At 41.4% G+C, this 24,008-nt stretch overlaps 1 protein-coding gene across 2 annotated transcripts in view; it reads right to left on the bottom strand.

Moving 5' to 3' along the window:
- The window catches only part of LOC116981870 (charged multivesicular body protein 3-like), a 49,868-nt gene that overhangs the window by 21,399 nt on the left and 4,461 nt on the right, over nucleotides 1-24,008 (bottom strand). The window contains exons 2-4 of one of the 2 annotated variants that reach the window (XM_033035029.1): nucleotides 21,126-21,265; nucleotides 17,414-17,529; nucleotides 6,635-9,400 (exon numbers count right to left, since the gene is read on the bottom strand). In XM_033035029.1, the coding sequence (XP_032890920.1) occupies nucleotides 7,861-9,400; nucleotides 17,414-17,529; nucleotides 21,126-21,265 (1,796 nt within the window). In that variant the 3' untranslated portion in view covers nucleotides 6,635-7,860. Of the gene's footprint in view, nucleotides 1-6,634; nucleotides 9,401-17,413; nucleotides 17,530-21,125; nucleotides 21,266-24,008 lie in introns of those variants that run through there. The other variant, XM_033035049.1, reaches the window with a different exon arrangement.

Raw genomic sequence — 24,008 nt, forward strand, 5'->3', positions numbered from 1 at the left:
ACGATTGGTGTTTGTTTACTATTGACAGATTTATCGACATACCAGTTAAAAAAATATCAGCCAAATCATAGTATACATTAGGTAGTGCAAAGAGAAAATTAACAGAATGTAGAATATTGATATAGCTAAATAGAGGAATGGGTCAAAACAAATTCTGATATAGCTTGTAAGTGCAAATAAAAAAAGTGCCTGAGCCATTATGAGGTAGATTGAAAAATTGGGAATTCATCTTTGGCATATGAGAAGTTTGTTGAAGAGTCTGATAACTGCAGGAAAAAACACATTCTTCAAACGGTGGTACAAGTTTTTTATCTTCTGCCTGACTAGGGGTTGAATGGTCCTTGATTGTGTTGGCTGCGTTCCCAAGGCAGTATGAAGTGTAGTTGCACCACTGTGCTTCATAATAGCTTCAGTGCAGTGATCTTAACCAATATTCAAAAAAACCTGATATCAATACATTCTAGTGTCAACAAAAATTGTGTCAATGCCCCAAGGCACTTTCCAGTCTTTCATGCTGTAATGCTTCAACACACCTCTTCAAGTTCCCACTGGAGTAGAACAAAATTACAAGACAAAAAGGAAAAGATTTGATCTCTCACCTTCACACCAGAATTAAAATGACTCCAATTCCAACCATCACACTGATGCCACTTTCATAACTTTTTTTAAAAATATTTTTTTATTAGAAGCAAACATATTATAAAGTATAGTTACATATTATAGTAAAAAAAAACTTTTCATATACATCAGTCATACATTATTAAAATTTTCAATTGTCGATTAATTCTGCTTCTAGTGTTTTTTTTATAGATAGAAAGAGAGAGAAAGAGAGAAAAAAGAATTACAAATATCAAAAAACAGAAAAGGTGGAATGAATTACTTATAATACATCATTGGAGATAGGTTTGTAGATTATTTGGAAAAATGGGCTGAAAGATGGCAGATGGAGTTTAATGCTGATAAATGTGAGGTGTTACACCTTGGCAGGACAAATCAAAATAGGACGTACATGATAAATGGTAGGGAATTGAAGAATACAGTTGAACAGAGGGATCTGGGAATAACAGTGCATAGTTCCTTGAAGGTGGAATCTCATATAGATAGGGTGGTAAAGAAAGCTTTTGCTATGCTAACCTTTATAAATCAGAGCATTGAGTATAGAAGCTGGGATGTAATGTTAAAATTGTACAAGGCATTGGTGAGACCAAATCTGGAGTATGGTGTACAATTTTGGTCGCCCAATTATAGGAAGGATGTCAACAAAATAGAGAGTACAGAGGAGATTTACTAGAATGTTGCCTGGGTTTCAACAACTAAGTTACAGAGATAGGTTGAATAAGTTAGGTCTTTATTCTCTGGAGCGCAGAAGGTTAAGGGGGGACTTGATAGAGGTCTTTAAAATGATGAGAGGGATAGACAGAGTTGATGTGATCAAGCTTTTCCCTTTGAGAATAGGGAAGATTCAAACAAGAGGACATGACTTCAGAATTAAGGGACAGAAGTTTAGGGGTAACATGAGGGGGAACTTCTTTACTCAGAGAGTGGTAGCGGTGTGGAATGAGCTTCCAGTGGAAGTGGTGGCGGCAGGTTCGTTGGTATCATTTAAAAATAAATTGGATAGGCATATGGATGAGAAGGGAATGGAGGGTTATGGTATGAGTGCAGGCAGGTGGGACTAAGGGAAAAAAGTTGTTCGGCACGGACTTGTAGGGCCGAAATGGCCTGTTTCCGTGCTGTAATTGTTATATGGTTTATATGGTTATTATAAAGTATAACGTTTCATCTAATCCTGAGTTTAAGTTTCAGTTGGGTTTTTGTGCTGGGCCAATCTATCCCTTCAAATAGTTCATGAATGGAGCCCATATTTTAACAAAAAGTTCTTGTTTGTCCATTAAGACAAGTCTAATTATTTCTAGATGTAGGGTCTCCGACATTTCCACAATCCACATTTTATTGTGGGGGTTATAGGGCCTTTCCAAAATTTTAATATTAATTTTTTCCCGGTTATTATATTGTAGTAACTTATACGAGGAAGTTTATTTGGCTTGTTGTGAGTGTTAAACTTTGTTCTGATATCCCAAGTATTATTAATTTTGAGTCTGGATCCAGTTTAGTATTAACAACTTCAGAAATTATTTCAAAAATATCAGTCCAGAAATTTTCATAACTTAATAATGTATTTTGCAGTGTGGTTTGTTTGGTAAGGACCCTTTGTCTTTCCAACAGAACTTCATAAATTCTAGGAGCAGAATTAGCCCATTCGGCCCATTAAGTCTACTGTTATTCAATCATGGCTGATCTATCTTTCCCTCTCAACCCCATTCTCCTGTCTTCTCCTCATAACCCCTGACACCAATCATTGCCACAGAGGGCTGTGGAGACCAAATCAGTGGATATTTTTAAGGCAGAGATAGACAAGTTCTTGATTAGAACAGATGTCGTGTTATGGGGAGAAGGCAGGAAAATGGGACTAGGAGTCAGAGAACAGCCATGATTGGATGGGCCGAATGGCCTAATTCTACAGCTATTTGTAGCAATGAATCCCATAGATTCCCCACCATCCTCCTTTCTAAAGGTATGTCATTTTATTCTGAGGCCTCCGGTTCTTGACTCTCCCACTAGTGGAAACAACCTCTCCATATTCACGCTATCCAGACCTTTCATTATTTGGTAAGTTTCTATGAGGTTCCCCCCTCGTCCTCTTAAACTTCAGCGAGCACAGGTCCAGTGCCATCAAACGCCCATCATATATTAACCCAATCATTCCTGAAGTAATTCTCGTAAACCTTTGCTCCTAGAAATGATGAACTTATGTAGAAAAGACAAAGGTCCTTTACCAAACTGCAAAACACCATTCCCCAACAATAAAAGTTCACAAAAAGACCTTACAAAATATTCCCCACTTCCCAGATCTTGGGAGCAATCTCTCAGGCTAAGGCAGACTTCAATGATCAAATTCATCATCTACTTTAGGGTGCCAGCATGATCTTCCATCATCGGTCAGGCTTGTCAGGCATTTCCTTTTCCACCTGTGGCAGTGTTTGTTGGTTCCAAACTCCCCTCATAACTCAATGCAGAACCTATTGAACAATGGTAAAGCAAGTCATCCTTGATCCTGAAGGGATACTGAGGAGGCAAGTATGTTCAAGACATACAGCTAAAGGCATGTATGTTAGCAGCAAATAATAAAGAGAAAAGGAATCTGATCATGTGACAGAGATGGAAATAGGAAGTCAAGATGAAGACATATATATGAGGTCTAGAACTGATTCTTGTGTTGAAATTTACCTGGCATGATATGATACGATTTCAGGAATGTCAATAATTTACCCAACATTGAATTCTCTCCAATTTTAGGTAACCGCTAACAACCCCTCACACCCTGTGCCCCACCTGGACGTGCACCTATTTCTCCCATCCCTCTCCCCCTCCACCCACGTTTGCTTCCTTTGGCTTCATAATTCACGACTCCTCAATCCTTTTGTCTCACACTTTGTATTAATCTCTGACCTTTGTTCCAACCATCTGCCGATCAACCTCCCCCCCTCGCTTGTGTTAACTGATTACCAACCACAATTTGTCCTGCCTCTCCTCTCACCCAGCTTTCTTCTCACCCCCCCCCCCTCCCCAATCAGTCTAAGCAAGGGTCCCGAACCGAAACTTCACCTACCCACGTGTTCCAGAGTTGCTGCCTGACCCTTTAGCTCTTAGGGCTAAAGGAATTAAGGGATATGGGGAAAAAACAGGAACGGGGTACTGATTTTAGATGATCAGCCATGATCATATTGAATGGCGGTGATGGCTCAGTACTCCTACACCTATTTTTCAATGTTTCTATGACCCAGACTTACCCCAGCACTTTATGTCGATAGTTTAACATGTAATCATACATTTCAATTAAAGTCATAGTTCTGAAGATGCCCTTGATTTTAATTAGTTTAGTTTAGTTTATCGTCACATGTACCAAAGTGCAGTTAAAAGCTTTTTTCTTGCATGCTGTCCAAATAAATGACAGGAGACACATATGGGCAGGTGAGTGATTTATACATCAGGCAAAGAACTCTGTTTCTTATCATCCAGGATTCAGAGGCAGCACTCTTGCCTCTGACAGCCTCGAGTCAGCCTCAAAAGATTAAAGATTGGGGACTTGAGGACATGATCCCTGGTAGCTGGTATACTGCTGCAAGTACAATCATTTTTATGAGTTACTAAAACAAGTTGCAAAATGGCTCCAGAAAGTGGTGACTTTCCAAGTGCTGTTCAGGATCTATTGTACTTATGTACGGTATGATTTGATAGCACGCAGAACAAGCATCTTGCCGTATCTCTGCACATAAGACAATAAGTTCTCAATTAAGTCCATTGCCTTATTCAAAAACGATAAACGAGCTATTGCAGCCCAGCAATAGTCCAGTTATGGATCTCTTTGTAAATGATACCTTGTCGTGTGCATACTTCCTCTGTATTAACAAAGTTGGAAGGGTGGGGGCAGGCAGAGAACATCAGGACTATAACGATACGTGGTGACTCTTTGCATATTTTGTGCATTGTATGCAAAACTAATTTCACTGTACATGTGACAAGAGAGTATTGTTGAATTTCTCTGTTATACTGATGACAACTCTTTAAATAGTACTTAGATGTAGAGTGCTTTGCGATGTAGTCTTCAATGTTATTCCATCCCATTTCATTCTGACTCTCAATGAAGTTTTGCAAAAACCATTCAGGTTCTTTTTCAGGTGCTACGCTCCAGTCGGATTTTAATCTCTACCACAGAACCAAAACTGCTGTCAAATCACAAATGAGAGTGATAAAAGTACACTCCTACATTCTGAGATATCTTCCAACGCTGAGCAGACTATCCCCTTTCAATGCCTCAAGAATTACCTGCAATAACATCTTGTGCATCATTACCTCGTTAGCAAAAAACTATTTCTCATTCACATATTGCCATTCAAAAATACATACCATCAATATCCATATGCAATGCTTACTGCTTCTAACTTTATCTCAGCACCCTCTCTATCACATTATCTCAAATGAGTCACAAATATTCCAGTAGTTTATTTTGTTAGAAAGACCAAGGACATTATTTCCAGTCCCCGCCATTATCTCTTTTCCAACCAAATCTCTGATCTTGAAAGAAAAATCAGTTGGTTTGCTGCCTTGATTTCACATACAACCAGAATATGATAGATAGATAGGACAAATGCACAGTATTTTACCCAGAGTAAGGGAATCAAGAACCAGAGGGCACAATTTAAGACGAAAGGGGCAAAATCTAATACAAACCTGAGGGGCAACTTTTTCACTCAGTGGGTGGTGGGTATGGAACAAGCTGCCAGAGGTAGTTGAGGCAGGTATTATGACAACATTTAAAATACATTTGGACACGTACATGAATAGGGAGGGTTTAGAGAGATATAGGCCAAACGTAAGCTGGTGGGACTAGTGTAGATGGGGCATCTTAGGTTAGGTTGAAGGGCCTGTTTTTGTGCTGTGTGACTCAAGGAGCTTGGAATCAGAGAATCCGTGGCACATAATGTCAACTGACATCCTCAACCTTGCCTCGAGACATGTCCATTCCAACAGCTCTCATGAGTGGAGGCAGATACAATAGGCACATGGAAGAGGATTTTAATATGGCACATGGAAGTGCATGGAATAGAGGGATATGGAATATGTACAGGCGGATGAGTTCAGTTTAACTTGGCATCACGATAGGCACAAACATTGTGGACAAAGGGCTCGTTTCTGTGCTGTACTGTTCTATGTTCCCTTCATGACCTTCCTAATCTGTAACACTAATTTCCTCATTGCTACAACCCTGAAAGATCTGTGCTCCTCCATGTCTGGGGTCTTGATCCTTGATTTTAATCTTCCACCATTGAGGAAATGCCCTCAAATGCCATGGTCATGTTCTCCATAATTTGTAGATATGCAAATTGTTTGGTTGAAACAGATAGGTAGATATTCTGTGAGAAGTAAGGTGGAGACAAAGGGAGGTGAAATTGGCAGCCAAATAGTGGAGCCAAAGAGATTGGAATTTAAAACAATATGCTGGAAGCCAAATAGGTCAGACAAATTAATATTTTCAGTTTGATTACTTTTTTTTTTTAAAATCAGAACTGCGAATCATTAGACATGAAGTGAAACATGATGATAAGGGACTGAGTGGAGAGCACAAAGGGAATGTCCAATATTCAGATTAAAAATTGAGCTTGCATTTACTTTTTGTGTATGAAAATGTCCCAAGACGTGTCCATTTGTTGGAAAAGTGCTTTCTACACCACGACATTATGTTACTAACCTGTGTCATCAGCAACATTAGATACAACTTAATGTTATTCGTAAATATTTGGAATAATTGAAAACAGTAGTTACTTCTCATTTGAACATATAATTTCGACTCCTTGTTTTGTACTGTTTAACCTAATCCCATTAGGACAATAATTTGCCTTCAACTTCTTATGTTTATTTAATTTTAATAAAGTCACTTATTTGGAAACTTAAGATACCCACTGGAAGTCTATTAGTCTCACATTTATCTCTCTTTGGAAAGGTTTGACCCCAAAAGATTTGTCTCACCTTCTACAAAAATAAGTGTCAACTTGCAAAAAAAGGTACACCCTTATCAAAGGAAAGTGTTTATTGTTCAGTTGTTACAAGGAAATGTAGAAAATAAATACAGTTTACCGTGAAAATGATTTGCTACGTATTCCGTATTATTGCCTTGTAAATCTACCCTGTGACCCCAGAGCATAACTTCAACATCCAAAGGATAGAAGCATACATTACTGCACATGACATCACCAAATCCAGTACAGGAGATGTGCTATTGTTTAACAAGATAAAATGCAATAAGGGTACTAACAGATTGCAAGGTCCAAAGGATCCATTCATGGAAGTCACTATTTTTTTGCCAAATGAGAAAAGGCATCTCAGTCAGACTCAAATTTCTAAAGAGCCCCTATCTTTTTATATATTTTACTTTCAGTTCTTCATTTCACTTATGATATATAAACTTTGACAATCTTGGCTTTATCTATGGCTAACATAATTGCTACACGAACTTACGTATTTTTAATCAGTGCCATCTATATTATGGGACATTGGCCACCTTAAAAATATTTAATTTTTAAAATAATGATTTGAGTAAAGAATATAGATAATTGAGCATGTATATTGATAATAAATGCAACTTATTAATTATTCAGTAGAGTTGCGGGTTAAAGTGCAATATAAGCATCTTAGTATAGTGTGAAATCTTTCACTGAACCAAGTTTTTATTCCAATTTCAAATAACGTCTGAATGTCGTGGGTTTCTTGAAATTGTCTGCAAAAAAATGCTTCAAAATTAATGATATATGTTAATTTTTTATTGACCCCTTTTACAATAAGATTTGCACCTCAAAATGATCATGAGCTGTCCCCAGATTTAGGTAAAGAAATACCACCCAATATTCTGTAACCAGAAAAGGAAATTATTTTGAATAAGTCTGTAAATTGATTCTTTTAATATTTAATTAATGTAATATTTCTCCAACAAATGCCAAATTGAAAGGTCTTTTTCATTCTCCGGTTGGTCATATTTTAATGGTTGAACATACCAAAACAGAATTAACAAGATTTATTGTGCTATTGTTGTAAAGCATCCAGAAATAAACAAGACTGGCATTAGACTCATCAGTCAACATAGTGTAGTTATACCATGGATCAGCTCAAAATAAATTCTACATAAAAACTAAATTGAAACCACATAAAAGCACGAACATGAACAACAAACACCACAATGCATATTAAGTATTAGATATTTAAGAGCCTGAAATATTGTCTTAAAACATTGTTGAATTATTGTTCTTATCTGACAAAACAATGCTTCTTTTTGTAGGAAGCCCATCGGCACACAGGGCAGCAGTGTCTTCCTCCTGCCAGCCAGACCACAATACATTGCTGGTGGAACACGTGACCACAGGGTAGTCCCATTATTAAGCAGCCATTTCTGAAATTCTCCAAGCATACCACACATTCCGAGCAATGCAGCATGTTACTGGGCCAAGCAGACCAATCTGGCTCGTCATCTTCAGTGACGTTCGTGTTTCTGTGCAATTTTGGTGTGCTTTGACAAACGTTGCTGGAGTTTACTTCACTGATATTCAAGTCTTCATTAGCTTGCACTTTTCCTTGTGCAGGTGCCAGGCATCCGCTAGCTTCTTCATTAGCACTTTTTCCTGATTTATTGCACACTTCATGGCTTTCATTTTCAGAATCACTTTCAGTCTCCTGCCAGCTTTCAATCACTTCATCTTCAGAATGCCCCGTAATACTTTTAAATAGCCAGGTTGGTAGGTTCTTGATGTAATCCGTTGGTATCAATGGATGCAACCAAAGATCTGGGAATGCAAGTCTTTCCAATAACAAATTAGGATCTTCATCCCAATCTAAATTATGAGGATAGTGCTGAAATGATGCAATTGGATGGAACAGGTAACTTGTATACCAGTCCCACAGGCTTGACAGCCATTCAAGATTATTCACATTCACTTCATCGTCGTTATTATTACGTCTTCGTTTCTTCTCAAAGTAATCTATTAGCAAACCATGACCCAGGTATGTGCTGAGAAACAGAGCAGGGTGAGAAGAGTAGAAAGTCCAATCAGCTCGAACCCAAGATGCTAAAGTGGTCGTGTTGGCGTATCTCAAAAATTTTAAACTATATTCATAAAAGCTTTCCAAATATGGCAACTGCAAAAAACCAATTATGGGTAGCCAGGACATTATTAATAAGGAGTTATAAGTTCCTAATGTGCTTATAAGAACCACAAATCGTTTTATCGTTGCACCTTGTGTTATAAATAAGTCCATCCATGCCATTAAATTAACCAAAACTAGACTCAAGACAAAGAGATCATTTACTTCAGGTTGTAACGATCGAAGAAATACATCCATTGCATGATGTGATATAAACTCCCCTGTGGTGTTTCCATATTTATAGATACCTTCAGGAGTTTTCACAATATATGCTGGGAACTGGTCAATGCCAATCTCCTTCATGTGGCTGTCACTGTTCCAGTTCTGTACATCAACAAATATGAATTCCACACGACCTGTAAATTTTACACTGAGGACAGAATAGAATGCAGGTGGCTGGTCCAGGCTCGCAAACAAATACATCTTTACCAGGTATCGATCACTTTTATTCCATTCTTCCATTAGCTGATTGGGACTTCTGATTGTTTTAATTCGAGATGCCACATGGGTGTTTATCCATTTGAAAATATGCTCAACTTCAATTCTACGTCCACTGTACTCCTTAAGCATTACTTTCCCTTTTGAAGTGTTAGTTTGTGGAATGGACATTATGAGTGTGGATTTCAACCAATCTCTTTTGCTACAGTACCTATAGAGGAAAAAGGCAAATAAAACATAAATACATTTTGTAATTATTTACATATCATACAAAAAATAGGCTTAGTCATCTGCTAAATCATTTGTAAATATTGCTCACTTCCTGGAAACAATTTGTGCATTCATGCAGTTGCTTTAGCAGTGAGAATATCACATAGATGGAACTAGGTAGTAGAACAGCAAAGGAAATGATGAAAGGCTCTTTTCAAAAGGTAGAATTTGAGCAAGCATTGGAGAAGTAAAGGCGAGATAGTTTGATGCAGAGCTGATACAGAATAGCTAATTCATGATGTTAGAGCCAAAAGGAAATGGCTGACTTTTAGAGTTCGTTAGAGCCATACAACACAGAAACAGGCCCTTTAACTGATGATGATACTTTATTGTCACTTATACCCAAAACAGTGAAATTCTGTGCATACAAAGTACACAAAAGAGTCGCCACAAAGGCACGGACAGTTTAGAAAAAGTACTAATTCCCTCTTCTCCACCCCCCTCCTCCAGGCCCCCTTTAGTTCTTGGCGGCGCCCCACCCATGCCTTGTCCCCCATTGTTCTCAGCACCCCCCCCCTCCACGCTGGGTCCCCATTTATTCTCAGAGGCGCCGAACAGTGTCCCCCCACCCACGTCGCTATTCTAGTTCCAGTTTCTGAAATAGCGTCACAGATCTCTATACTAGTCCAATTCTGACCACTTGTACACTCCTGAAGCGAATCTCCCCATTTTTTGGCAACTGTGCTCTCTCTCAGCCGATTTGATTAACAGTCAAAACACTACTTTCACACACATCTTCAAACTTCATTAATACTAACCTGATATCTGATCACTTTCCAGATATCTTTCTTGACCAATAAAATACAATTATTTTTTCATTTAAGGGGTGTGGGTTTCACAGGGTCAGATGCTACATAATTGCCCAACCCTAACTGCCCATGGGAAGGTGGTGGTGAGCTGCTTGATCCATCGCAATCCTTGAGATGTGGATGCAGCCACAATGCTGTTAGGGAGAGAGTTCCAGGTTTATGACCCAGTGAAAGTGACGGAAGAGTGATATATTTCCAAGTCAGGATAGTGTGTGGTTATAGCGGGCAACTCCTAGTTTGCAGAGGTTGTGGAATCCATGTCCAGTTTAGCCAGGGCTCCTCAATGCAATGATCAATAGAATCCTGCCTTGATATCAAGCACAGTTACTCTTACTTTACCTGAGTTCAGCTCTTTTGACTAAATTTAAACCAAGGCTGTAACAAAGTCAGGAGCTGGGTGACTGATGGAACACAGACTGGGCTTCTGCAAGTAGATTGTTGCCAAGTGTCACTTCACAGCACTAGCAATAAATCCATCCATCATGTAGAGTGGATAAGTGAGAACCAGTGGATGTGTTATATCTGGACTTTCAGAAGGCTTTCGACAAGGTCCCACATAAGAGATTAGTATACAAACTTAAAGCACACGGTATTGGGGGTTCAGTATTGATGTGGATAGAGAACTGGCTGGCAGACAGGAAGCAAAGAGTAGGAGTAAACGGGTCCTTTTCACAATGGCAGGCAGTGACTAGTGGGGTACCGCAAGGCTCAGTTCTGGGACCCCAGCTATTTACGATATATATTAATTGATTTGGACGAGGGAATTAATGCAACATCTCCAAGTTTGCGGATGACACGAAGCTGGGGGGCAGTGTTAGCTGTGAGGAGGATGCTAGGAGGCTGCAAGGTGACTTGGATAGGCTGGCTGAGTGGGCAAATGCATGGCAGATGCAGTATAATGTGGATAAATGTGAGGTTATCCACTTTGGTGGCAAAAACAGGAAAGTAGATTATTATCTGAATGGTGGCCGATCAGGAAAGGGGGAGATGCAACGAGACCTGGGTGTCATGGTACACCAGTGATTAAAAGTAGGCATGCAGGTGCAGCAGGCAGTGAAGAAGGCGAATGGTATGTTAGCATTCATAGCAAAAGGATTTGAGTATAGGAACAGGGAGGTTCTACTGCAGTTGTACAGGGTCTTGGTGAGACCACACCTGGAGTATTGCGTACAGTTTTGGTCTCCTAATCTGAGGAAAGACATTCTTGCCATAGAGGGAGTACAGAGAAGGTTCACCAGACTGATTCCTGGGATGCCAGGACTTTCATATGAAGAAAGACTGGATAGACTCGGTTTGTACTCGCTAGAATTTAGAAGATTGAGGGGGGATCTTATAGAAACTTACAAAATTCTTAAGGGGTTGGACAGGCTAGATGCAGGAAGATTGTTCCCGATGTTGGGGAAGTCCAGAACAAGGGGTCACAGTTTAAGGATAAGGGGGAAATCTTTTAGGACCGAGATGAGGAAAAAAAATTTCACGCAGAGAGTGGTGAATCTCTGGAATTCTCTCCCGCAGAAGGTAGTTGAGGCCAGTTCATTGGCTATATATTTAAGAGGGAGTTAGATGTGGCCCTTGTGGCTAAAGGGATCAGGGGGTATGGAGAGAAGGCAGTACAGGATACTGAGTTGGATGATCAGCCATGATCATATTGAATGGCGGTGCAGGCTCGAAGGGCCGAATGGCCTACTCCTGCACCTATTTTCTATGTTTCTATGTTTTTATGGTGCTGATGATTAGAGTAAACTAGTGGCGTGAAAATCGGCCAGGTTGGATTTTTCCTGCTTCTTGTGGACAGTGCATACATGGGACAATTTTCTACTTTCTTAGGTAGATGCCAGTGTTGCAGCTGCACTCAAACACCCAAGAGCATGGCAGATTCTGGAGAAGTCTTCAGTACTTTTGTCAAAATGTTGTCAGAGACCAGAGGCTTTGATTTGTTCAATGCCTTTAACCATTGCAGAGTGAAGACTGGCATCTATCATGCAGGAGACCACGGGAAGGGGCCGAGAGGGATAATTCACTCGTCACTTCTGGTTGAAGATTCTTACAAATGCTTCAGCTTTCTATTTTGCACTGATGGGCTGTGAACCCCATTGACAAATTATTTGACAATAATCCTGTTAAATGCTTAATCCTGTTAAGACTACACTTCTTCCACTCTGCTTCCTGTAAGGACTCTATCCCTCTACTCCCAATTCCTCCGTCTACGCCGCATCAGCACCCAGGTTGAGGTGTTCCAAACCAAGGCATCGGAGATGTCCTCATTCTTTAGGGAACGGGGGTTGCCCTCTTCGACAATAGATGAGGCCAGGGTCTCCTCTATATCCCGTAGCTCCGCTCTCACTCCCCATCCCCAAACTCGTAACAAGGACAGAGTCCTCACCTTCCATCCTACCAGCCGTCACCCTACCAACAGATAATCCTCCAACATTTTTGCAACCTCCAACGGGATCCCACCACTGGCCACATCTTCCCATCTCCTCCCCTTTCGACTTTCCGCAGAGAACGCTGCCTCTGTAACTCCCTGGTCAATTCGTCCCTTCCCACCCAAACCACCCCCTCCCCTGGTACTTTCCCTTGCAACTGCAGGAAATGCTACACTTGTCGCTTTACCACCACTCTCCACTCCATCCAAGGACCCAAGCAGTCTTTCCAGGTGAGGCAGAGGTTCACCTGCACCTCCTCCAACCTCATCTATTGCATCCACTGTCCCAGGTGTCAACTGCTCTACATCGGTGAGACCAAGCGCAGGCTTGGCGATCGCTTCACCCATCACCTCCGCCTGGTTCACATTAACCAACCTGATCTCCCGGTGGCTCAGACCTTCCCTTCCCATTCCGAATCCGACCTTTCTGTCCTGGGCCTCCTCCATGGCCAGAGTGAGTCCCACCGCAAATTGGAGGAGCAGCACCTCATATTTTGCTTGGGTAGTTTACACCCCAGCGGTATGAACATTGACTTCTCCAATTTCAGGTAGTCCTTGCTTTCTCCCTCCTTCCCCTCCCCTTCCCAGTTCTCCCACAGCCTACTTCTGCCTCCGCCTCTTCCTTTCTCCCCCCACCCCCCACATCAGTCTGAAGAAGGGTCTCGACCCGAAACATCGCCTATTCTTTCGGTCCATAGATGCTGCCTCAATATAATACTGTTCTTTGAACAAATTGGAATTTATAATGAAAATTATAGGCCCAAAATGCAGATGTTAAAAGAGATTATGAAAAACATGGCTAAAAATATCACAGTCAGGTGGGTTGAAATATGAGTAGATTGCAGTAGCAGTCTTGATTATAGGTCGATTGCAAGAATATTTTGTTCTGTTCTGAATCAAAGAAGAGGACAAGGTTTATTGTAATGCTGTTCGGTATGGGGAAGTTGGTCATGAGGGTGTGGAGTTTAGGCAGGGACTGAATGCAACAACTTTCCTATAGTTGAATTTGGGCAAAAATTGTTTATTAAAAATTTACAATTTCTCTGACTGCAGGGGAGATCAAGTGGTTAAACTAGCAGCATAGAACTGGAGACAAGTGCCAGATAACACTAAAAAAAATGTCCATGTGTAGAAATCGTTGCTCAGAAGATGGCTGTTAGCCCATGATGAAGATTATAATCTAACTACAGCAGCACAAAGTGGCATTGGATGTTTTCCTGAAATATCGCAGTCCCTGTGGTGAAGCTATTCAAACGTTACTGCTCAGATCAGATTGTTTATTGTGCAATGGGGATTCCTTGGATGCAATGAAATTCCTTGTTCACGTGAAGTTTACAGAGTAAACAGAATGCATAGAGTAATCATAAACACAATAATACACAAGTACAGAGCTGAAGAATGGCAAGATATTGTAGTGCATTCTGCAGTAGTACAAAACATATTACAGTACAATACTGGAATAACCAAATGAGCTCCAAGAATGTGTGAAAAAGTTGATTGATTCAAGAGTCTGATAGAAGAAGCTATTTTTAAATCTGAACATCTGGACTTTCAAGCTCCTGCATCCTCTCCATGAAGGTAGAAAAAATAGAAGAGAACAGCCAAGGTGGAGAGCAAGCTTGATGATACTTCAGGCCTTCCTAATGCCACACACCATGAAGATGGACCAAATAGAAGGAATTAACGAGTCTGCGATGGACTGGGTTCATTCAGCACTCTCTGCAGGTTCAGGCAGTCAAGAGCAGAGTGCTCGCCATACCAGGCTGAGTTACACCCCATCAGAATACCCTCAACAGCACAAGTGCAGAATTTCGAGAGAATCCTTGTGCACATGCCATATCTTCTCAGGAGCCTAAGAAGGTAAATATACCGATGAGCTTTCTTGATAGTCGAATCAGGGACCAGGTTAGGTAGTTGGTGATACGGATGCCTGAGAACCTGAAGCCGTCAAGCATCTCTACAGAAGCTGTTGATAAGGACGGGGTTGTGTTTCACACAAAGGGTGGTGGGTGTATGGACCAAGTTGCCAGAGGAGGTAGTTGAGGCTGGGACTATCCAAATGTTTAAGAAACAGTTAGACAGGTACATGGATAAGACAAGTTTGGAGGGATATGGACCAAATGCAGGCAGGTGGGACTAGTGTAGCTGGGTGGTGTGGGCAAGTTGGGCCGAAGGGCTTGTTTCCACACTGTATCACTCTATGACTTTATCTATTCCTTCCTTTGGTCAACAACCATCCTTTTTGTCTTGCTGGTGTCAAGGGCAAGGTTGTTGTGCTATGACACAAAGGTCTTGATCTCTTGCCTGTACATTGTTGATCTGGCCTCATTATATGATCATCCTCATCGTCAAACATAAAAGACCGTGTTGGCATTGTACTTGGCCTTAGTTTAAACTTACAGGGATTAGAGCAGGCAGCTGGCACACAACTCCGAGAAGCGCCAATGTTGAGGATTAGAGTGGAGGCAATTAAATGACCAATTCTCACCGACTGATGTCTGCCAGTCAGGAAATCCAGGCCAGTTCTAAATGGATGTCCCGATGCCATGGTATAGAAGATGAGAGATTAATTTAATCTGAATGATGGCATTGAAGGTCGAAGTGCAAGTAATGAATAGCATCCATACATAGATATTTCTTATTCTTGAGGTGATCCAGACCTGAATGTAGTGCAAGATCATCTATCCTCCATAGGTCCTCCATAGACCTATTTTATTGTAAGCCAATTGCAAAGGGTCTAGAATTTCCAAAAGACTGTTGCAAATGTGGGCCATTATCAATCTTTCAAAGCGCTTCATTATGGTCAGTGTTAGAGGTACTGGGTGGTAATTATTGAAATTGGTTTCTGAATTTATCTTGGGCACTGGAATGATGGAGGTTTCTTTGTAAAAAATTCTTAAACATTGGAATAAGCTGCCAAAGGAGGTAGTTAAGGCATAACAACATTTAAAAGACACTTGACTACATGGTATACAGATAGGAAAGGTTGGTTGATGGATACGGGCTAAATTAGACTAGCTTTATAGGGCATCTTGGTCTGCATGAACGAGATGGGCCGAAGGGCCTGTTTCTGTGCTGTATAACTAGGCCCCCCCCCCAAAAAAAACGAAGATAGTCGCGGTGTTTGTAACTGAGTGGCAAAAACTCCATTATGTGCATATGGATAATGTCAAGTCGGCATATGGATGAGCTGACTCCAGGGTTAATTCTTCAGAGGCAAGGAAGCTACTGCAGGAGATGAGCTTCATATATTCAACCTATTAAGAGGCAGAAACTCGTGGCTTATTTTTGACAGCCAAGTACTGCGTTTTAAACTGGCTGGAAGCCATATTCTCGCTTTCAATCTACAATTACTTATACCTTAGTGGTATTGAATATTCAAATTTGTTTTAAACTTCCTATTGTTCACACACTAAGTGATTCATAGCAGTGAGCAGATATTATGCAATCTAATATAACATTTATTTTAATTGGACACAGCTCTGATTCAATAAGAAATGCTGAGGTGAAAAGGGATGTATTTGCTGCCGTAGTTCTTCCTGTGGGGGGGGGGGGGGGGGGGGGGGGGAATCACAAGCATCGGCAGCATTTTATTTCCACCTTTTAAAAAATTCATATGACAGATGGCCTCCCTATTGCTCATACATGCCAGGAAGGTTATTTTAATATTCCCTACCTGTGTGTGTGTGTGTATTTTCCCTCCCCCCCAGTATCAACCAGTGCCTTAGTCATTGTGCAAACATAATAGTCAGAGTGATACAGTGTGGAAACAGGCCCTTCGGCCCAACTCGCCCACACCGGCCAACAATGTCCCAGCTGCACTAGTCCCACTTGCCTGCGGTTGGTCCATATCCCTCCAAACCTGTCCTATCCTTGTACCGATCTAACTGTTTCTTAAACGTTGGGATAGTCCCAGCCTTAACTACCTCTTCTGGCAGCTTGTTCCATACACCCACCACCCTTTGTGTGAAAAAGTTACCCCTCGGATTCCCATTAAATCTTTTCCCCTTCACCTTGAACCCATGTCCTCTGGTCCTCGATTCCCCTACTCTGGGCAAAGACTCTATGCATCTACCCGATGTATTTCTCTCATGATTTTGTATACTTCTATAAGATCTCCCCTCATCCTCCTACGCTCCATGGAATAGAGACCCAGCCTACTCAACCTCTCCCTATAGCTCACACCCTCTAGTCCTGGCAACATCCTCGTAAATCTTTTCTGAACCCTTTCAAGCTTGACAATATCTTTCCTATAACATGGTGCCCAGAACTGAACAAAATATTCTAAATGCGGTCTCACCAACTACACCGTGACCTCCCAATTATTGATTCCGCTTGGGGAGTCTGCATCCTGGGGGCATGAACATTGAATTCTCCCAATTTTGTTAGCCCTTGCTGTTCCTCCCCTTCCTATCACTCCCTCAGCCCTCTGGCTCCTCCTCCTTTTCTTCCCCCCCCCCCCCCCCCCCCTCCCCCCCCCACCTCCAGTCTGAAGAAGGGTTTTGGCCCAAAACTTTGCCCATTTCCTTCGCTCCATAGATGCTGCTGCACCCGCTGAGTTTCTCCAGCATTTTTGTGTACCTTGCATTGAGAATATTTGCTTTTGTCACATCCTTCAGAAAACGGAAAAATTACCATTCTGAATGACAGGCGATAGATTTCTGCAATATAACCAAATATGCTGTGTAGTGTTTCAGAATAAAGACACTAAAAAGCTTACCTGGGATCATTGGAACAAATGAAAGCTCCAGTACGTATACCAAACTGGGACACTTTCTTCACCATCTTGTGCCACTGTTCCTTGCCCAATAAAGGATCTTTATCTTTAGCCACAACCTGTGAAATAACATGTGGTCATTAAAAAACTGTGATATTATTTTATAGTAATATTTTATCCTACTTCCGAGGAAAGTAAATATCTGAAATATTAATTGCCACAAATGCTGCCTGACCTGCTAAATATTTCCAGTACTGTATTTTATGTTTTTAATCCAGAACAATAGCTTGACCTTAAACACCAGTTCAGGTAGTTAGATTCAGAATTAAGACTTAAATTTACAAACAATGTCCACTGTGCATGCAAGTTGAAAATAAGTTACCTAACCTAATCCCAATTTCCATAATTGTCTGTAGTTCTGCATTCTCTAAGTATACCATTACTGTCCCATTCACAGCACAATACAATTGCCTTGTCCACCTCTCCAAATGACATTTGTTGAAAGAATGGGTCGACTGGGTTTGTATTCACTGGAATTTAGAAGGATGAGAGGGCCACTCATGCTCGAACCCTCGTCAGGAGATACGAGGGTGGGCATGTGACGTCATGGGCTAGAGGGAGTGTCCTGGTACTAAAGGTCTCTCACCGCGAGACCATGAGCAGTCAACCGGTAGCTGAGCCCGAGAGAACAACCTCGCTTAGCTACAGCAACATTGTATTATAGTTAGCGCACCAACCACCACTGAATAAACAACTCTTTGAACCGGCCTGACGTCTCACCTTTATTCACCACGTATGGTGCCGCTACAGGATCTTATAGAAACATATAACATTCTTAAAGGATTGGAGCGGCTAGATGCAGAAAAAATGTTCCCAATGTTGGGGGAGTCCAGAACCAGGGGTCACAGTTTAAGAAGAAGGGGTGGACCATTTAGGACTGAGATGAGGAAAATCATCTTTACCCAGAGTTGTGAATCTGTGGAATTCTCTGCCAAAGAAGGCAGTGGAAGCCGATTCACTGGATGTTTTCAAGAAAGAGTTAGATTTCGCCCTTAGGACTAAAGGAATCAAGGGATGTTGTGAAAAGCAGGAACGGGGAACTGATTTTAAGATGATCAGCCATGATCATATTGAAAGGCGATGCTGGCTTGAAGGGCCGAATGGCCTACTCCTGCACCTATTTTACTATGTTCTATGTTTTCTATAAATCTCTCATTCTGGAATAAATTCCATTTGCTGCTTTTCTATTTAAATGACTATACCATAAATATTTCCCTGCAGCTTAAAGCTTTCCCTCTGGCTTTCGACCGGATGGCTATTTTTTGCATCAGCTACAAAATTCGTAAATATGGGTCCCATCTTCAATAATGTAAACTTCGAAAATCAAGATACGAAGTTCCATGGACCATTTTTGATCTGTTCTGAAACTCTCCCATGGATGTCATGGGATTTTACTTCATTGACTAATCTGCTAAAGGTCACTTTATGACAATAGTCAATAGGTGCAGGAGTAGGCCATTCGGCCCTTCGAGCCAGCTCCGCCATTCAATGTGATCATGGCTGATCATCCCCAATCAGTACCCCGTTCCTGCCTTCTCCCCATATCCCCTGACTCCGCTATCTTTAAGAGCCTATCTAGCTCTCTTGAAAGTATCCTGAGAACCGGCCTCCACCGCCTTCTGAGGCAGAGAATTCCACAGACTCACAACTTTGTGTGAAAAAGTGTTTCCTCGTCTCCGTTCTAAATGGCTTACCCCTTATTCTTAAACTATGGCCCCTGATTCTGGACTCCCCCAACATCAGGAACATGTTCCCTGCCTCTAGCGTGTCCAAACCCTTAACAATCTTACATGTTTCAATAAGATGCCCTCTCATCCTTCTAAACTCCAGAGTGCACAAGCACAGCGGCTCCATTCTCTCAGCATATGACAGTCCCGCCAACACGGGAATTAGCCTTGTAAACCTACGCTGCCCTCCCTCAATAGCAAGAATGTCCATCCTCAACTTAGGGGACCAAAACTGCACACAATACACCAGGTGTAGTCTCACTAGGGCCCTGTACAACTGCAGAAGGACCTCTTTGCTCCTATATTCGACTCCTCTTGTTATAAAGGCCAACATGCCATTCGCTTTCTTCACAGCCTGCTGTACCTGCATGCTTAATTTCATAGACTGATGAACAAGGACCCACAGATCCCACTGTACTTCCCCTTTTCCCAACTTGACGCCATTTAGATAGTAATCTGCCTATGAAGAGCTTGGTAGCAGTTCCTTTCACATAGGTCTCAGCAAAGCATTGGACACTATGAGACATATAGCATGGACACAGGCCCTTTGGCCCAACGTGTTCACACCAATCCACATGGCCCAACTGTACTGGTCCAATCTGCCTCCGTTTGGCCTAAATTAGACCATAATTCATTATAATTCTACTTTTCATCCGAATTGTTTACACCAAATAGATTAATGAAAAACTGCTGCTGATGACATTTATCTCTACTGCAGAAGATTTTAAAATACATTTTTCATTTAAATGCACTCTGGACTTGGGTACAATATTTGAATAATAAAGCATCTAATTGATTCAAGATTCGTTTTTTATGTAGAAGTACAACATGAAAGATCTTTAGGTGCTAACCTATCAAACACTAAACAGAGTGCTCAAAAGACTGACTGTCTCCAAGGAAAATTGGGAAAACAAGGAAGGCACTACTCATTAAAACATGAAAACAAAGACACTTTCCAGCTTCAGCTCTATGTAATATTTTACTTTTATTGCAGAATAAAAGTAAATTTCAAATACTTAATTCAAAGACCTGACTATGCATCACTAGAGATGACTTATGGTTACTTTTAAGCACCTTTACATCTTATAATGTTAGATGCTTTTGGAATTTGAAACCAATAACAGTTTCAACATGATTACTAACCCTATTATTTATCTTAACAAGGCAGCATCTCTGGAGAGAAGGAACGGGTGATGTTTTGGATCGAGACCCTTCTTCAGACTTGAGTCACCTATTCCTTCTCTCATGAGATGCTGCCTGTTCTGCCGAGTTACTCCAGCTTTTTGTGTCTATCGTCAGTTTAAACTAGCATCAGCAGTTCCTTCCTACACATTTATCTCAACTTTTGTTCAAAATGTTTCCCTCTCCAAAATCAAATTGGAAATGGCTCCTGTGAATTAGTTTCCATCATTTGGTCCATGCTGAAAAATATAATTTCATGTCTGCCCTTTCCTAACTCCAATATAACTTAGGAATCACAAGGAACTGCAGATGCTAGTTTACAAATATAACCATTCCTTTTCCTCCCCTTTCATACCTCCAACAATCAATGGTCCTTGTGAGTGATGTGAACATTTAAATGAACTGTCTGATACTAGAACTGTCTGATACTGCCTGAAGAAGGGTCTCGACCCGAAACGTCACCCATTCCTTCTCTCCAGAGATGCTGCCTGACCCGCTGAGTTACTCCAGCATTTTGTGTCTGGCACTAGATATATATAGTTTCCTTTTATTGAAGGTCCTCAACTTCCATGCCCCTTTTTAACATGGGAGTGACTACTATGCACTGTTCAGACTCAAATAGTATGAAAAACGCATAGAGCTGAATGTGGTCATCATTCTGAATTTTGTGAACTCTGAGCATTTGAGTTGGTGATAAATTTTGTGAGCCTTAATACAGCATTTAACAAAAAGACAGAAGTAATTACTTGGACCAGCCATATCCCATCCTTAGTGTCTTCCACCTGTTCGTAGAAATGCATCTCGCCACTGAAGTCAGTGCTAATGGTAGATTCCGATGCTTCCTCTTCGCGAAGTGCAGAATAAAGCTCGCCTTCCATCAAATCACCTGAGAAAAAATAGTACAGAAACACCAAAACAGTAGTTTAAATATTGTGGATAAAGGGATGTGAGATTAGTGTAGTGCCAAGGTGAAAGATCAACCATTAACTTTGAATTGGCCCAAGAGGCCACAGAGCTAACACATTTTTATTGCTTACTAGACTAAGTGGGACTCGTTGGGTCCCAGCATCACACGGGAGGGCTGGTCACCAACGCAATATTCCACCTCTCCACCAATTCCAATATTGCTCGCCAGCGGGGGGGGGGGGGGGGTGGATGCTAGTGTTGGTTGTTGCGGGCTGAAGGTACTGGTTTCCAGAGGGCTAGTATAGACATTGTGGGCCGAATGGATTCTTGGGCTGGCAGCCAACTGTTGCAACGATTTTAAAAGCCAAGCCAAGGCAAACAATTGGGCAGCAAGCAGCCACCTGACAACCAAAATTCATTTTGTGAACACAAACTTAAAAAAAAAAAGGCGAGGCAAACAATTGGGCAGCAAGCAGCCACCTGACAACCAAAATTCATTTTGTGAACACAAACTTTTTTTAACAAAAGGCGAGGCAAACATTTGGGCATCAAGCAGCCAACTGTTAATCAAAATTCATTTTGTGTACACAAACTTTTTTTAATAAAAGGCGAGGCAAACAATTGGGCAGCAAGCAGCCACCTGACAACCAAAATTCATTTTGTGATCACAAACGTTAAAAAAAGGCGAGGCAAACAATTGGGCAGCAGCCACTTTACAGCCGCATCGAGATGACTCACCGTGGAGTAGACGTACATTCAGTGTTATTTGAAGCTCAGAACCGTGACCCTCTCGCTTCCTGGGTCTGGCAGAGACTGAGTGAGGCACGACACTGCCGGGTTTCATAGTCCCTCCCTCTGCCGCCAGCAGGGGGGAAGCAGAGAGAATGGGGAATTTTGTAAAAACATTAATATCTCTCTCATTTTTCATCGATGGGAAAAATCCTCTGGTACCGGAAGGTGGAGGGGGGGCTCTGAGCAAGGTGGCCAAAAATGACAGCCGTAGGTGGCGCCGTTCTCTCGGAAATCGCGCCACAGTGGGCCAAAAGCGGTCAAGATCAGACTTTTAGTAATATAGAAGATGTAAAATATTTTGAAGTATAAAAATTAGCATGATGTACTGATTCATTTAATTGGTTGAAAGTTCTTTGTCGTTAAGTTTTTTTTTTTAATTACCAAAATGCAAGTCTTTAAATGAAATAGTAGACTCAAATTCCATCACAACATCTTCCATCACAGTTAACCATCCTGCTTTACATATGTATATCATCTCAATATTTTAATTATTCAAAATCATTTACAACTTTTCCTTTCTTCATTATACCTGAAATCTCAAAGCTCTTGCGACTTTTAAAGATTTCTGTAGTTGAAAACCTGTCTTCAACTTTTGTTTAAAAACATAAAAAATTTACTTCCATTATTTAAATATATTCCTGATTTTCCTACATTAGATGTCACCCGATGATCAATCAATTTACCAAACCAATGAAAAACTTAATATTGCCATTTGTGTAGATTTAATAGAATACAATAATTGAATGAAGTTCCATTATGCAATATTGGGAAGAGTATCGAATATAACATTTGTAACATCATGATGCAGCTGTAAAACTTGTTGGTGCGACCACAGTTGGAGTAGAATGTGCATTTCTGGTCATTAAGTTGGAAAGGGTGCAGAATGTTACCTGGACTTGCAGACTTGAGTTTTCGGGAGAGATTGAATTGTGGGCCCCCCTCGGTCATGACTGACCATGGGTGATGCATGCTGGTCGGATGCAAGCCTGGACAATGTCATATGGAGGACAGGCTGTTGCCCATGCAGCACGTCCCCCTTCTCCATGTCGCTGATCGATTCAAAGGAACAGCAGGGCCGTTACTGTTTGGCACTAGTGCCGTCGCAGGAGCTGCCAGAGCGAGGTTGTAGACAACGACGAACGGGGGCTCCGACTCCAGATTTTCTTGAGGTTTACTCCTGGAGCCTTTTCCCATGACCGGATATGGCCACAAGGCAGTGGAGGTTTTAAATCAGCTTTCCCTCTCCTAGATGGACTGCCTTCCCAGCAGATGGACGAGCCCCATCTGCCCGAGACTCGAGGGGGCGGGAGCATCTACCTTCCCGTGCAGGTCTATAGCACCTGCTCACTGCCCAGAGTGATTGAAAAGGCTGCAACCTTTTCCTTTGCAGCATAGGAGGCTAAGCAGTGACCTTGTCGAGGTCTACTTGATAAAGTATGGATAAAGTGAAAGGTCTGAAGAAGGGTCTCAACCAGAAAAACTACCCATTCCTTTTCTCCAGAGGTGCTGCCTGTCCCCCTGAGTTATTCCAGCTTTTTGTGTCTATCTAAGTGAAAGCTCAGTCTTTCTAAAACTGGAGGGCATAGGCTTAAGGTGAGAGGGGAGATACTTAAGAGAGACCCCAGGGACAGCTCTATAACTCAGTGGTCCGTTTCTGGGATGCTGACAGAGACAGCTATAGAAGCAAGTAGGAAGCATTTAGACATCTAAGGGGCAAATGCAGGTAAATGGCCCTAACCCAAAATGCCAACCTGGTCAGCATGGACAAGATGGGCCGAAGGGCTTGTTCCCATGCTGTATAGCGCTATGATTCTAATGCCAAATAGTATGTCATAATATGCCCATAGCATATATGGAATTATTCAAATGTTATAATAAATTTGCTATGGGCATATTACAACAGTGTTGTGCATAAATGTTGGACAATGCTG

Source organism: Amblyraja radiata, chromosome 1 (assembly GCF_010909765.2).
Source record: "Amblyraja radiata isolate CabotCenter1 chromosome 1, sAmbRad1.1.pri, whole genome shotgun sequence".
Classification (NCBI taxonomy): Eukaryota; Metazoa; Chordata; class Chondrichthyes; order Rajiformes; family Rajidae; genus Amblyraja; species Amblyraja radiata.